At 46.3% G+C, this 14,969-nt stretch overlaps 1 protein-coding gene across 2 annotated transcripts in view; it reads right to left on the bottom strand.

The window, feature by feature from the left end:
* LOC147640233 (uncharacterized) overlaps window positions 1–14,454 on the bottom strand; it is a 45,479-nt gene extending 31,025 nt beyond the window's left edge. The window contains exons 1-3 of one of the 2 annotated variants that reach the window (XM_086778315.1): window positions 13,941–14,454; window positions 13,710–13,824; window positions 12,576–12,684 (exon numbers count right to left, since the gene is read on the bottom strand). In XM_086778315.1, the coding sequence (XP_086634441.1) occupies window positions 12,576–12,684; window positions 13,710–13,781 (181 nt within the window). In that variant the 5' untranslated portion in view covers window positions 13,782–13,824; window positions 13,941–14,454. The remainder of the gene's footprint in view (window positions 1–12,575; window positions 12,685–13,709; window positions 13,825–13,940) is intronic. The other variant, XM_086778323.1, reaches the window with a different exon arrangement.
* Window positions 14,455–14,969: the final 515 nt, after the last annotated feature.

The raw sequence follows: 14,969 nt of genomic DNA, 5'->3' as shown, positions 1-14,969 counted from the left end.
CGTCTCTAAGAGGCCATGATGGCCTATGAGACCAAAACTGAGAGTACATCTGATGTTGGTGTCTCATCAAAGAGAACAACCAAATGAAACTGAAAAGTACAATAAACTAACTATCTTACAGTTATAAGAACTGTAAGTAAGACTCCTAGATGATATTGAGTAGAAAATACTGGAAAATGTATATCAAGTAGATCTATGTATGTTGATCAGTTGAAGTGCTGCTCTCTCCTCAAATCAAATATCTCCACCATGGGGCTATCTAGAATGGAGAGGTCGTAGAAACGAGGTAGGCGCCTGTGATGTCGAGCAATAATGGCTCTGATCTAGCGATAGTGAGGATGCCGTGGTTGGGATCCTGGTAGGCGTGGCTGATGAGCACGACATAAGAGGACTGCTCTATCAATGGTGACTCCCTAGGAGCATGACTAGTGTCCTAATGGCCCAATAGAGGAGGTATCAAGAGGTGTGTGGGCTGGGCTGCTGGTGCTGGTGCTAATGAAATCTTTCAAGATCCTCTGTCTAGGTACATCATGGCTCCGTCTCCTGTTTGCCAAGAGGGTCTCTCTGTCTCTCCAAAGCTCAAGCAGGAACAATCCTAGGCATCTCTGTTCCTCAAATTCCATGATCCCGCATAACGGCCCAAAACCCTCTCGGAAGAGGCAGTGATATCTCCCTCGGGTCTCATAATAGACTGTACATCGGCAAATGTAGTGCTCCTCTGTCTTTGCCTCCTGGTACCATAGCTAACAAATGCAGTCATCCGAGATCTAATGCATATATCGCCCTGTCTCAATCCGCAGCTGGTGTGATGAGGTCGGGATCTGTCTAATGGCACAACGTATCCCATGTGATAGGTGTACATCCATGTACGCCGGGCGGGTGATAAAACCTTCTGGTGAGAGCTGCAGAAAATGGCTCTTGTAATGAGCCATTTTCATGCCTAAGGGCTCAAGGGGACTAGTCCATGTCCTCTCTATGTCCACTCTGACGATATCCATCCTAAACACACGGTTTTGATCTAAGTGGGTGAGATCCAAAAATGGACAATCCAAGCTGTACTGAAAAGGTGGGAGTGTCTCTATCCGCAAACCATGTAGGTCAAACCATGATCTCATCTGAGCATACCAGCAATGATCATCTCCATCCTCTGCCAACTGTATGGATGAGGTCAATGCCAATCGGGAGTACCTCTACTGAGGGAGATCCCATAGCCGCTCTAAAATGGTAACTGCCTGGAATAAGGCCTCGGTCACTACTAGTGTGGCACCCAACTCAGCCCGAACAATCTCATGTGGTACCGATGATTTGCTCCGAATCATGCGGGCAATCATCATAATCAATGGTCTCTCCATATGCCTCCATCTCTCATCCGTCCCTCTCTGAGATCTATGATGTATGTTGGGCCCCCAAATTGGAGCTCCATACACGAGGGTCAGTGTGACAAGTGTATCAAATAGCCACAATTTGGTGCGCGGCTCCTGAAACTGTATGTGTGCACACTGCCTCTCAAGTACCCCCAAGGTTGCATGCCCTCGACCTAATGTAGCTGCTGCTGCCTCCTTCAGGGAGAAACGCGGTCCTATGAAAGTAACTCCCAAATAGACATATGACCTGACGTACTCAACCGGCTCCCCTTGGAAAGTGAACTAATACTCTTCGTAACCCATGCCTATGTGGTGTTAAACACCATAACCTTGGTTTTCCCAAGGTTCACTGTCATATCTCTATCTGCACAAAATGCCGATAATGCATATCCAAATGTCTCTGTAATCCCTCCGAAGAGACTAAGATTAGAACAATATCATCAGCATATAACAAGATGGGTATCAACATCCCTGCCAGGCATGCCCCTCGCCCTCCCAATCTGTCTACATAATCGGAGACCACATCCATGTACAGTCCAAAGAGGGTGGGTGATAGCGGGCATCCCTACTTCACCCCTATCGTGCTGGTCACCAAATCGGATAGTCCGCCTGGAGCTCAGACTCTGCCTATCTCACAGACTCATACAAAGCATATATCCCCCACTGCATATCCTCAGGTACCTCAATGTCTTACAGTCTATTCATAAGCATGGCACATGGTACAGTATCGAAGGCTTTGCATAAGTCCACAAAGCAGCAGTATATCCTTCTCTTCTGTGCCCTGCCCTCTACAATAAGTGCCCGAAGTGTAAGTATGTGACCAAGGTAGTAAATCCTCACCTGAAGCCGGCCTGTCCTTGTGCTCCATGACCGTGTCTCTTTGCCCAGCGGCTCAGCTCCGACTCCAATATAGAGCCATATAGTTTGGCCAAGTAATGACCAGTCATGATCGTCCTGTAGTTGACTGGTACCATGGGGTCCCCACTCTTAAAGAGTGGTACAATGGTATGTTCTGTCCAGCTTGCCGGGAAACCCTCACAAATGGCATGATTAAACACATGTACAATCAGCGGAGCCAAAGTGTCACGCGCATATGAGAAGTGCTCTCCAACTAGCCCATCATGATCCTGTGGCTTTCCATTTTGTAATTTGTCTATCGCATCAAGCACCATCCGCATAGTAAAAAAGGTGCTACTAGCAAGTCTAACTCCCAGTGGAGAGGGGGTGGGGGGCTGTCCTGGTGCATCGTACAGCTCTCTAGCATAAGCATGCCATGCCTCAGGTGCAATAATCAGAGTACCGGGCTGTTTCTCCTGAGACATCTTCCATGCCCTCTTGCTGTCCTTCCCCAGGAAGAGTTGGTGGATCTCCTCCTCTAACTTAGCCAGGTAGGCTCGTTTCTTCCTCCGCACAAGGCGCCGAAAGATCCTCCTGGCCTGTCTATGTGTGAGTCCCAATGGCAATCTCACGCTGTAGTTGTGCCCGTGTCTCACGACACTCATCATCATACCAACTATTTTGTGGGGCAGTGCCGGGGGGGAGGGATCGAAACACATATGAGGCGGATGCATGTAGTACACCTGCCAATCCTCTCTTAATCTCGTTCAGAGGGCTATGCGGGTCTAAAGCAAACATGCCATCAGATATTGCATCTCGGTAAACCCCAGCTATCTCATGTGTAAACTGATATCTCGGGTACCTAGGTAGATGAGTGGTTGCCCCATCTCTCGGGGATCTACCTACTAGTGTGAAACTCAGGTATGCATGATCAGCTACTATGCCAATGGGCCGACTAGAAATCGTGAAATCCTGCACATCAGGTATCAATGAAGGAGATCCCATCAAGTAGTCCACTATGTTCGCTCCCCCTTTAGAGTTCCAGCATGTGAGAGCATCTGATCCCTGCCATCTCGATAGGCCATTGTATATTTCCAACCCATGTGCACTCCCAAGTGTGAGAAAATGCCTGCCATAATCTGTAATCTCCCCATCATCCTGTGCTGATCTCTGCAACCCTACATCCTCTGCCGTGATCTCCCGATACATAGCCTCATGAGTATCATACAACTCTATCTGCTCTGTGCCTGTATGTGCATTAAAGTCTCCCAGTAGTAATATGTCTCCCATGCTAGCAAACCTCATGATATCATCATATAGTGGTGTATAGGGCGACTCTCCTGATGGTGCAAACCTAGAGTTGGCTGGGGGAAAGTAGCATACCGCCACATATAGCTCGCGGAGCCCCCCTCTGCATACTCGGACCCACATGTACCTCGCATCTGCATCTCTATGTACCACATGTATTTTGTCACGAAGCTCCTCCCTGAAAAGTATTGCCACTCCTCCAGATCCTCTGGTACCTCCCACTGTGCGTGGCTGAGGGTGGAACACTAATTCCCATCTATAACCCTGCCCGTCAGGAAGCCTCTTGTTTGTGCACTAATGGGTCTCCATATACATAGCAATATCTCTGTGTCTGAAAGTGTCCTCAAAGTATCCTGCATCTGTTCTAACGGCTCCATTGCAATTCCACACCGTGAATCGCAAGGTCTCATAGGCTGCGCACTGTCAGGCAAGCCTCCTATCCGTAATGATGACTCGGCCATCTCTGTATACCGCCCATTTCCCCTCTTTCCTTGTCTCAAGCACACGCAGCATGTGTTCCTTCCTGTGTGCTATCTGTGCCGGTGTAAGGTCCTCATCCAAATAAAGCTATTTCCCCTTAAGGGCCATCCTTTTGGAGAGGAAGGCCTTCTTCTTCTCCAAGTCACCAAACCTGATGATCAATTGGGCATATATCTCTTCCGTCATCCCATATCTTTTACATGAAGCGCTTAGCATGGTTTTACATAAAAACGTGTTATATGAAGTGCAACCGCACTTTTGATCAAAAACTAGGAGTAATGTTAACCATTGTGGTTAACATACCCCCCTCCCTAATTCGGGTACGTCCTTGGAACCGGCGATGAAGCTTAGTTGCGATAGTAGAGGAAGTAGGTGGGGATGAAATCGTACCGCAATTTGGGGTATTCGGGGAAGCATTGGAAAGCTTTGTAGTTTGTCCAGAACACTGTCTCCATCATGTCTTCGAAGGTTTGGAGTCGCCACATTGACATCCACTGAATGCGCTCATAATACCCGAAGAGTTGCTTGAGGGTGGGGCCCTTGTTGATGTCGAATGCGAGGCCTTGGTCGCCTTCATCATAGTAATGCCAAGTTGGAAACTCGGCCAATAGGTTGATGATGAGGTTAAAGAGACAGATGGTGGCCATGATGGCCGAATCAAGCACCTGCTCGTATTTGGCATTGAAGACGGTCGTCCGAACGATCATGATTTCCTCAATGTACCAGATTGGGGTGGGTTTGGTGGTGGTGGTGTGGTGGAGCCTCCGTGGTCATGCGAGTGGGGAGCTTGAGGAGGGTTTCAGGGGCCAGGTCCCTAGGGTTCGGTGTCGCCACTTAGGGAGGGATCTTTATCAAAATCATCATCTGCATCATCGTCATCATCCTCGCCGTCTGTGACAGTGGCGGGTTTTTTGGAAAAGAAAAAAGTTTTGGCTTGGTGGGCCTATTCTGCAATGAAGTCCTAGGAAAAGACCACGTGGGATTCGTCGATCTGTATGATGGCAGTGGTGGCAAGGATCTCCAGCTAGTGGTAGACAAGGCATTACAAAACCAAGAGGCCTTGGAGGGGAGTATGGCTCGGGTGCCTAACAATGGAGTGCCTTGTAGGCCATGTAGAGTTCCTGCCATCCCTCCCCTTCCATCCAAGCGACGGTAGCAAGAGACTTTGAGGAAGCATAAGGAAAAGGACAGAGGTGATGGGCCACCTTTAGCTCAACCGTGGCATCGGATTCGGTGGCTTATCCATGTTCCAAGAGGTGGGCCCGATTGAGGAGGTTGGCAATGAGAGAATGGATCGGGAGGGTGAAGAGGGTAGTGGGGGTGTCGAAAGATATTTGGTTTTGGAAGAAGAGGATGACAAGTAGATTGATGGAGTGCGGAGGGATTCTGGTGATAATGTAGGAGAGGGAAGAGGTAGTGATTGGCTCCTCTAAAAAGATGTTATGCTGGAGGTTGAGTTGGAGGGCACGGTAATGGAGTTTAAGGATTGTGGCAGCCTGCAGGGTTCTGGGGTGGGTAGGAGAGGGCAAGAAGCTCGGTGGCAGCATCCATCAAAATATCTACTTTTCGTTATGTGATGATGGATGCCTGCCCCGAAGCGGTTGGCTGCTCTTGACTGGCTCTCCCTTCAACGGCCCGCAACTGCTCTTCCTTCCACGCCAGCGTGACTTTTGTAACTTGCTTGTAGGTCTGGAACGTGGCGCAGAGGCTTTCTTGGCTTTCTTGGGCGACCTGAGCAATGCACTGCATCTTGTTGGCTTCCCTCCGAGCTAGGAAGCATTTGGCCCTAGCTGACCTGCACTCTTCCTCAACTTTGCGTAATTGGGCTTGCAGGTGATCAACGGCGTTTAGGGCTTCTGCTAGGCTGGTCTCTCGATCTGGAAGTAAGGCCTGCAGCTTGTCGTTGGCGTTCAAAGCAACCTGCAGGTCAGGAGCATGGCCGACTGAGAAGCCGTGACCCGCTCATGTTGCCTCTACATGTACTCGGTCATGGATGTCGTTAACTCCTTTGCTAAACTGAAGAAACCTGCACCAAAGTCAGGGATGGTGCCTTCTGAGGTGTGCATTAGAGTCATCTTGCAATTCAATTAGGAGACTTGTGGATAAGATTGCGCTAAGGACATTCCATTTCAACATCAGGATATTGGAGAGGCTATAGACCAAGAACTGCCATTCCTTGCAAGGTACAATTTGAGGACTTTAGAAAATACTATCTTGTGTAGTGGAATGAAGGTAGGTTTTTGTCCCGAAACAAAACAAGAACTTGAGGACCTGAAGACCTTGTGGAACAAGACACTCACATCTTTGTAAAGGAAAGTGTGTCCGCACCTAGGTCGAGATAGAAGTCGTGTTGAATGGATAGAGACACTCTTGTACCTGTGCAAAATCTAGGCACTCCCATTCTTGTGCACATATCTCGGAGCCTTTTCTTTCTACTCACTCAAGTATACATCCTGTTCCTGGTATGCTTCGGCGATCACATCCTAAATTTTGACAAATCCCAGTGTCACACATTCTAGTCACCATTCAGTATTTTCTTACAAGCATATAGGGTGCATCAAGGGTTCTCTTCCAAGGGGGGGTTTCTTGTTTTGAGGGCACATTGTTTGCATTGAGAAATCCAGCATTGTGAGAAGACACGAGAGAGAGAGAATCTGTTATTGATAGCCAAGGAGTTATGGGAGATTGTCATTGGGGATGAACCCCATCCTTCCACGGCAACAGTATCCATAGCACATGGGGCCATAACAGTTGCTCAGGTGGAATTCTAGAGGTTCCTCCTCCTCCTATTGAAGAACAACGTAGGTGGGATTCTCATGATGCCCAGGTGATGTCCATGATCACTCTCTCAGTCAAGCGGTCCATCATACCTCAGATTCAGTCTTGTAATTCTACTAGAGCTGCTTGGGTGGTCCTCAAGACCATGTTCCAATCTTGTAATGAAGCACAAGTCATGTACCCGATGCAAGAGCTCAGCAACTTGCGAGGGTGATTCCATCACAAATCACCATCAAGGGTTCTCTTCCAAGGGGGGGTTTCTTGTTTTGAGGGCACGATTGTTTTCTTTGAGAAATCCAGCATTGTGAGAAGACACGGTGAAGAGAGGATCTGATATTTTTGGGTATATGGCCACTAAGGATTTACTTAATGGCTCTAATTATTCACTGTGGAGCTTTATGCTGAAAAGCTTATTGATAGCCAAGGAGTTATGGGAGATTGTCGTTGGGGATGAACCCCGTCCTTCCTCGGCAGTAGTATCCACAGCACATGGGACCAGAACAGTTGCTCAGGTGGAATTCTAGAAGGTCCTCCTCCTCCTATTGAAGAACAACTTAGGTGGGATTCTCATGATGCCTAGGCAGGCGATGTCCATGATCGCTCTCTCAGTCAAGCGGTCCATCATACCTCACATTCAATCTTGCAATTCTACTAGAGCTTCTTGTGTGGTCGTCAAGACCATGTTCCAGTCCTGTAATGAAGCACAAGTCATGTACCTGATGCAAGAGCTCAACAACTTGTGAGGGTGATTCCATCACAGATCACCTTACAAAGGTAGCAAACCTAAAAGAACAGCTACGAAATATAGATGAGTAGATAACAAGAAATTGGTCGCCACCATCCTTAATTCCTTATCTGGGTCCCATCAAAGTTTTCATACTTCTCTGAATCTCTCTATGAGAGGAGGATGCAATCCTATATCCTTTGAGGAGCTAGTTGGATAACTTCTCCATAAGGAGCGGACAAGGAAGAACAGATCCAGGGGTGATGCAAGCAAAAGAGACCAAGCCTTCTTCTCTAGGAACACAAGCAAAGTGGACTCATCACAAGGTGACACCAAGAGTCATTACTGCCACAAGCCAGGGCACTACAATGAAGTGTGTCGGAAGAGACTTACAAAGCAGGAAGCTAATGAAGACTCTACCACTTCTACCTCCAACGACAAAAAGCAACAGCCAAAAGAAAAAGCAAACCTAGTCAATGATGACTGGGCTTTCTAGCTACATTTTCACTATGGGAGAGAATGTTAAATATTTATAGTGATTAATGTGGGAATAAACCAGTGCTAGGTAGTTTTGTAAACTAGCACCCTAGTGTGTGTTAGCTTAGGTTTAAATAATGCGGTTTTAGTATGTGTGAACGGCTACTAATGTGTAAGTTCCTTTGTGTGTAGGAACAACCTGAACAACCTCTTAGAAGGATCTTATGTAAGCACTGATGTGTAAAGGTGACACCTCTTAGGGACACTCGGCATCATGCTTTGCCATGTGGCATGTGTGGTGGCAACATATGCACGCACCTTGTAAAGGGGGCCTCTCCTATAAAAAGGACCAATTATCATAATGCAAATATGATTTTCCACGACTCGTGTGATTCCCTTAATCCCCTTCTTAATCCTATGCTAATGTGCCGATTATCTTGCTGGTCAACATCGCTCCCTCTCTCTCTCCATCAGTTATGCTCCTTGCTCACTCTCACCAAGTTCCAACAAAGATCCCTAGTGTAACTATTTGGCCTTCCAAGCACTGTTCACATGATGGAATCCTTGCCTAGACTCTGTACTAGGTGGAAGAAGGCATGGAGACAGGGACCATAAGGTTTACACATGGAAAAGAGCTAGTTTTGGTCAAAAAGCAGAGAAAAGCAAAAAGTCAAACTAAGTTGACTGCGAGCCATGAGCATCACTGGCAAGAGGGGATTGAGCAAGACAGAAAATCAAAAAGTAGCTCTAGGGCCAAAAAGCAAGGCCCTAAAGCCGGAAAAGCAAAGCACAAAGAACTTTGGAAAGCTAGCCTTATTTGAGTAATAATTTATTATAAAAAGTTAAAAGAGAAAAGCAAAGTGAAAAAGTTAAAAGAGAAAAGCAAAGTGAAAAAGAAAAGCAAAAGCTTGGATAGCTTTCTGGCAAAAAACATGACTCCCCTTAGGTATAAAACTAGCATGAACCTCTTCATCATGATCATCATCAAGGAAAGCGTGAACCTCTCTTCATCAACATCAACCAACTTGAGTTTTTCATTGCCGGCTGCTGGCCGTATGGCTGTACTCCTGCTGTACGACTACATCCACCGCTACCAGCGCCTCGCTGCCACCGCCGCCTGACAATGCCACCTACGCTTGTCCTATGCTGCTACCTGTGTCGTACGGAACCACTGCTTGCATCTAGCTGCCGCCGACTGATCTTCAAGCACTGCCACCTGCCACTGCTATACGACTGCTCTGCTGCTCCTTGACTGCCATACTGCCACGTGTACCATTTCTGGTCCATACATCTGTTGTACAGCTTTGTGGACTGTTTCTTCTCCGATTTTGGGTGATAAATCTTCAGCTGAACATCCTATACTACATCATCTACTTGTATCGTATGTGTACCACGTGTACGAGTTTGGGGTACGTTGGATTTGGTACCAGCCCGGTGAGAGATTCTTGTGGGTCATCCCCGTGGTGTGCTCGGCATCAAGATTTCATGCCTCAACATCTACACCAACTTCGACTTGGGTTTCTACACCAGCATATTTGTTTGCTTTTGTATTCATTGATGTATTGACCCTGGCTTGCGAGCCCGTGGATTGTTCCTAAATAAATTCCTAAAAGGGGGCGGGGCCTGTTCCCCGCGCAGTGTGTGTGTCTTGTGCAGAGTTCTCTCTCTCTTTCTCTCTTTCTCTCTCTCTCTCTCTCTCTCTCTCTACACTACATTTGCCGATGTACAGTCTATTATGAGATCCGACGGAGATATCACTCCCTCTTCCAAGAGGGTTTTGGGCCGTTACGCAGGGTCATGGAGTTTGAGGATTAGAGATGCCTGGGATTGTTTCTACTTGAGCTCAGGAGACACAGAGAGACCCTCTTGGCAGATAGGAGGCCGAGCCATGATGTACCTAGACAGAGGACCTTGATAGATTTCTTCGGCACCAGCACCAGCAACCCAACCCACACACCTCCTGATACCTCCTCCATTGGGCCATCAAGGCACCGACCACACTCCCAGGGAGTCACCACTGATAGAGCAGTTATCTTATGTCGTGCTCGTCAGCCACGCCCACCAGGATCCCGACCACAGCTTCCTCACCATTGCCAGACCAGAGCCATTATTTCTCGGCATCGGAGGCGCCTACCTCGCTTCTATGACCTCTCCATTCTAGACAGCCCCATGGCGGAGATACTTGATCTAAGGAGAGGGCAACACTTCAACTGATCAGCATACATGGATCTACCTGATATACATTTTTCAGTACTTTCCAGTATTTTCTACTCAGTATCATCTCGGAGTCTTACAGTTTTGTTCTTATAACTGTAGGACAATCAGTTTATTGTACTTTTTAGTCTCATTTAGTTGTTCTCTTTGATGAGACACCAACTTCAGATGTACTCTCAGTTTTGGTCTCATAGGCCATTATGGCCTCTTAGAGACGTTAATATATCATTTCATTTCTCTCTCTCTCTCTCTCTCTCTCTCTCTCTCTCTCTCTCTCTCGGATACGTGGTGGAATCTCTCAGCACGCCCTGCTGGGCTTACACCTGGCATTCTGCACAGTATAACTAAAGAAAGGCATGCTTTTCATAGGGTTGGTAGCATCCCGCCACACCCACGCACTGGGGTCCAAATGCAAATACCGGGTAGGGAATTCGCCATACAACCAAAGGCTCCAAGTATCTATGATCATCCCTGAGGCGGGATCAATATAAAAGTGCTTCCTTGCTCTGCCAACAACTCTCAAAGAGCACACCATCAAGCCCTCGGTGATATCCTGCACGTCACATCTCTCCAAATACCATCCATCCTGTGCAGAGAAAAAAACTAGTGCATCATCCTCCCCGGGTATGGGGAGGCCCATAAGCTATAGAGGTACACCTGTCCCTGAGAAAACTCCAAACAATTAGTGATGAAGCCCTTCCAAGAAGGTCCTTGTGATCCAGTGTTTGGGTATGGCAACATCAATCAGCATAATCCTCTGACTAGTGCCCCTCAGATGCTGCGTAAGCACCTCTCTATGATCCTCCGTGAGTCTTTTAAGCCTCTTCCAATCCAGCACTGTGGGGAAGCGTGTCTCCCGGGCAGCCCACTGAATATGTGTAGCCACCCCAAGAGGTCTACCATACTCATCCAAGATCAAGTCATTCCATATAATGGGCTATCTATTAGCCTCCTCAATTGACCGCGGAGGTATGTGAACCAAGAACCTCCTCATGGAACCCCAAGCCTGAAGAAGGGATCTAACCATCCAAATGGGAGGATGGGAGCTGATGCTTTGCCTCTGAGAAGAAAAAGGTGAGATGTATATCCAGTCACCTCCACTAAGCGGAATACATCTCGTAACCTGCTGCATGGCAATCCTATGACAATCATCTTACAAAGAAACAACGCCTTACACTGCACCTCTGGGTCTACGATGTTCAATCCTCCCTCTTGCTTGGGTACGATAATGGTTTCCCAAGCAACTCTAGCCCTCGTGTGTACTAATCCTGACCAAAGAAAATTCCAAATGAGGCGGCATAACTAGCCAATGCATCCCCTATGAAGAACCCAACAAGACGTGATAAACCCTCTCTCCCTTAAAGGAAGGTTCAGACCATTAATGTGGACATCTGCCACTCCTCTCAAGAAGTAGCTCGAGGCTTCAACAACAAATAAGTAGAGGAAGGAGCAAGAGGACAGCCCTGTCATACTGAACATTTGAAAGCTCTCTCTTTGAGCACCTTGTACACAGCACCCAGCTGTGGGCTGAGACGCAAACAATCAACTCTAAAACTACCACAGTGCTTTCTAAAGTCAAGAATAGGGACTCATTGCTCTCCATGATCCATTCTACTGTCTCCCAGAATGAGAAGGCCAGCATTATGCAGGACACTTTCCATGAAAACAATCGGAGTGTCATCATGTACCAAATTGAGCAAAGGGGACGGTGACTGCCTTGGACTTCGTAGGGAGTATCAAGCAAATTCATTTATCTTCCTTAGGTGACTAAGGTTCTGCTTCCACCTTTCCAAATGAGGGGAATAAAGATCATCATAAAGCCAAGAAGGCATCTCTATTATATTTAAATCTCTAGAAAAGCATGTGTGATCTAGACTGGATGGAGTAGGGAAAGGTTGTGGGGAAACCTTTTCCCCTCAGAAAATGACAATGAGGAGCTGAAAATGACAGTGAGGTGCATGTCCTTCTGACAACTCAGCAGGGGTAAAGTTTCTGCAGCTGAGGTGATGGGCCAGGGTTTCTGCAACTTACACATCAGCAACTCTGGAAAGGATTCTAGTCATGCTGATGTGCCGAATATCAGTACAGTTTCTGGAAAATAAATGCCTCCCGATTGTATGGCAGCAATGCACACTTCACAACCCAACAATGCACTCTCACGACTCAAGACAATGACGGTCCAATGAGGACTGGATAACTCTAAAACTTGCTCTGTAGTCCTTACAATACACCACTTTGACATATGGAAAACAAAGAAGGAGAAGGTACTGTATGGGGCCAGCAATGCAGTTAAAAACAATAAGGGCAGGCTGGAAAATGAGCCCCAAAAAAAATTCATGGTATCATGCAAATAAAGCTCATTACATGGAAGCTTTCTAAGTTCAGCACTGTACCGATCCGAGGTATGAGGTTGTTAGGCATATACAAGAACTTCAAGTGGGGACACAAGGTACCAAGTACTTTGTCAATTTTGTCCAGCCCTTCCTCCTGCAACACAAGCTCCTGCTCAAACAAAAAAGTGTAAATAAATTAATGGTATTTTATGGAATACAGGACTTAGAGACCCAAATGATACAGAAAACTACGAAAAATCTTACTCAAGGAGTTTTTTGGGCAAAACAAAGAACACAATAACTAGTCCCAAATCACAAGCCTTGAGAAACAGAAAGGGTCTCTTCACCTTTCAAGTACATAGGAGAAAAGGTAGGGACACTTTGACAAGGCAATATCAAAAAAGAGGGAGCAGAGATATCCTTTGGCAACTAACTCTATATTCATAGGACCTCAACCCAAGCAACCACACTCCCATCCACGGTGAGCTTATGCCGAGATCAAAATTCGACAGTGTCAGGGAATAGCTTTATATGCATGCCCACATACATAGGTATGTCACATGCACAAAGGATATTTCTAGGCCAGCTCAAAGCCTTACCTTGGGCAACAATGAACTGAATTTGTTCTACAATCTGTTCTTGGGCTTTCCCAGGCCTGGCAAGACCCTCGATAGTTATAAATTCCGCTATGCTAGATATCGTAGATGGATGAGGAGGACATCACACCTAGATGAGCCCCTTAGGTCAGCATGCTCCAGCCCGAGTGGTCTAGCCCGGACCATTCTACCCTACCTAAACGAATGGACACGGGTTCAAACCCTGACATCTGTGGTGTGTGTGAGTGGTGCAATGCTTGGATTGCATCCCCCGAAAGGGGCTTCTGGAAAAAAAAAAAAAAAATAGAGCCCCTTAGTATATTTGTATTTGCATTTGTACTGATTATATCTTCTCTCACTCCCACATGTACACATGCTCAGTAATATTGTCTCATCGGGATGTAGATGATATCGATGAGGACGATGATGCTAGGATAGGCATCAGCTACTTTTGGATGAGTTTTTTCAGTTTCTTGAGTATCCACATGGAACTTTTCTACTGCTTTTTGTCTCAAAGACCCATAGGGATTTTTTGAAGATGGTGATAGATTACATTCATCTCTCTCTCTCTCTCTCTCTCTCTCTCTCTCTTTCTCACCTCCAAATTGTACAAAATTCCATCGTTATGTTCTGCGCGCCGTTTTAACATCGCTTCTGTTATGCCTCCCATGTCTGTTCTTGGCAGTCTTGTGCAAGATTCTACGCCCTCCAACCTACAAGCAACATTTAGCAGATAGCTGAAATGCAAATAACACTTCACTTTTCTGATAAGAGTTTGAAGCTCTCAGTGTTCAATCAACAGCTTAGTTAGTATGAGCTTCGGAAGAACCTGTCGCCAATGTCTCACGATCTTGGCGTGGGAGCATCGATGTCAAGATCATCCCAATTTATGCTTGATTTTTTCCACGATATATAATTTGACGGCAATATAAAATTTAATCGGTTTTCCACGTCCCACCAAACTATAGGCACCCAAGATGTATTAGTTGACGCACATTCATTTATTGTACTAGCCTCGTTTTTTCTCTTCAAGCTTGCTTGGCTATGGCTTTGCTGTGCAGGCCTAACAGCTGCTCCATCATCCAGCTCTGCCTTGAATCGCAACTGCATTAATGAAGAAGAATCGCAGGAAAGCCATACTGCATGTGAGATTAAGGGGCCTCAGTTGGATGCAGTTGAGCTTCTTCACAGAATGTTCAGTGCATTGAATGGCAATAAAGATGGCCTCCTCCCTTGAGTTTTTTCATATTGTAAAGGTTTTCTACAGTGAGAATGCCATGCATGCGATCAATGCCCTGGAAGGAGATGAATTATATGGAGATCAAGATGCAGGTGTTCGGGAGACACTCTGTGTCTTTTGATTTCAGAGTATGAACTTGAACGCCTTGTTAGACTCCTAGCATGTCAAAAATAGGCACCCAACATAGTTTTTATTTATTAATTTCTTGGGAATATTTTTTTTAAATCGGAACGACATGATTGGTGTTATTCACAAAAAAAGGAACTCCATTACATCAAAGCTTTGTAAGAGAAGCTTTACTCAGAGTCAATTTTCTATGGAGTTTTTTACGAGTTTTTTACAATAAAACGAGCCACTTCAGCATCTTCTTCTTCAAGCTTACTAGCAACTTCAGACCATTCTTGTTCTTGTCTTTCCCGATCTGCTCTAATGATCCGGATCTTTTCCTCACATTCTTCACGAGCTTCACTAATTGCCAACGATTCCTCGGCATCGATCATGGATTGTTGAGCCTGGCATACAATGTTATCCGCTTTGACGATCATCCTCATCTGCACACATAGAGCATAACTCAGGCTCGCGCATTTGTGTAGATCTGCATTATGAAACAACAAGTGA

Source organism: Cibotium barometz, chromosome 3, assembly GCF_041138505.1.
Source record: "Cibotium barometz isolate CiBa-2024 chromosome 3, ASM4113850v1, whole genome shotgun sequence".
Taxonomy (NCBI): domain Eukaryota; kingdom Viridiplantae; phylum Streptophyta; class Polypodiopsida; order Cyatheales; family Cibotiaceae; genus Cibotium; species Cibotium barometz.
Note: the sequence above shows the minus strand (reverse complement) of the source record. Positions and strands in the feature narration are given on the sequence as shown.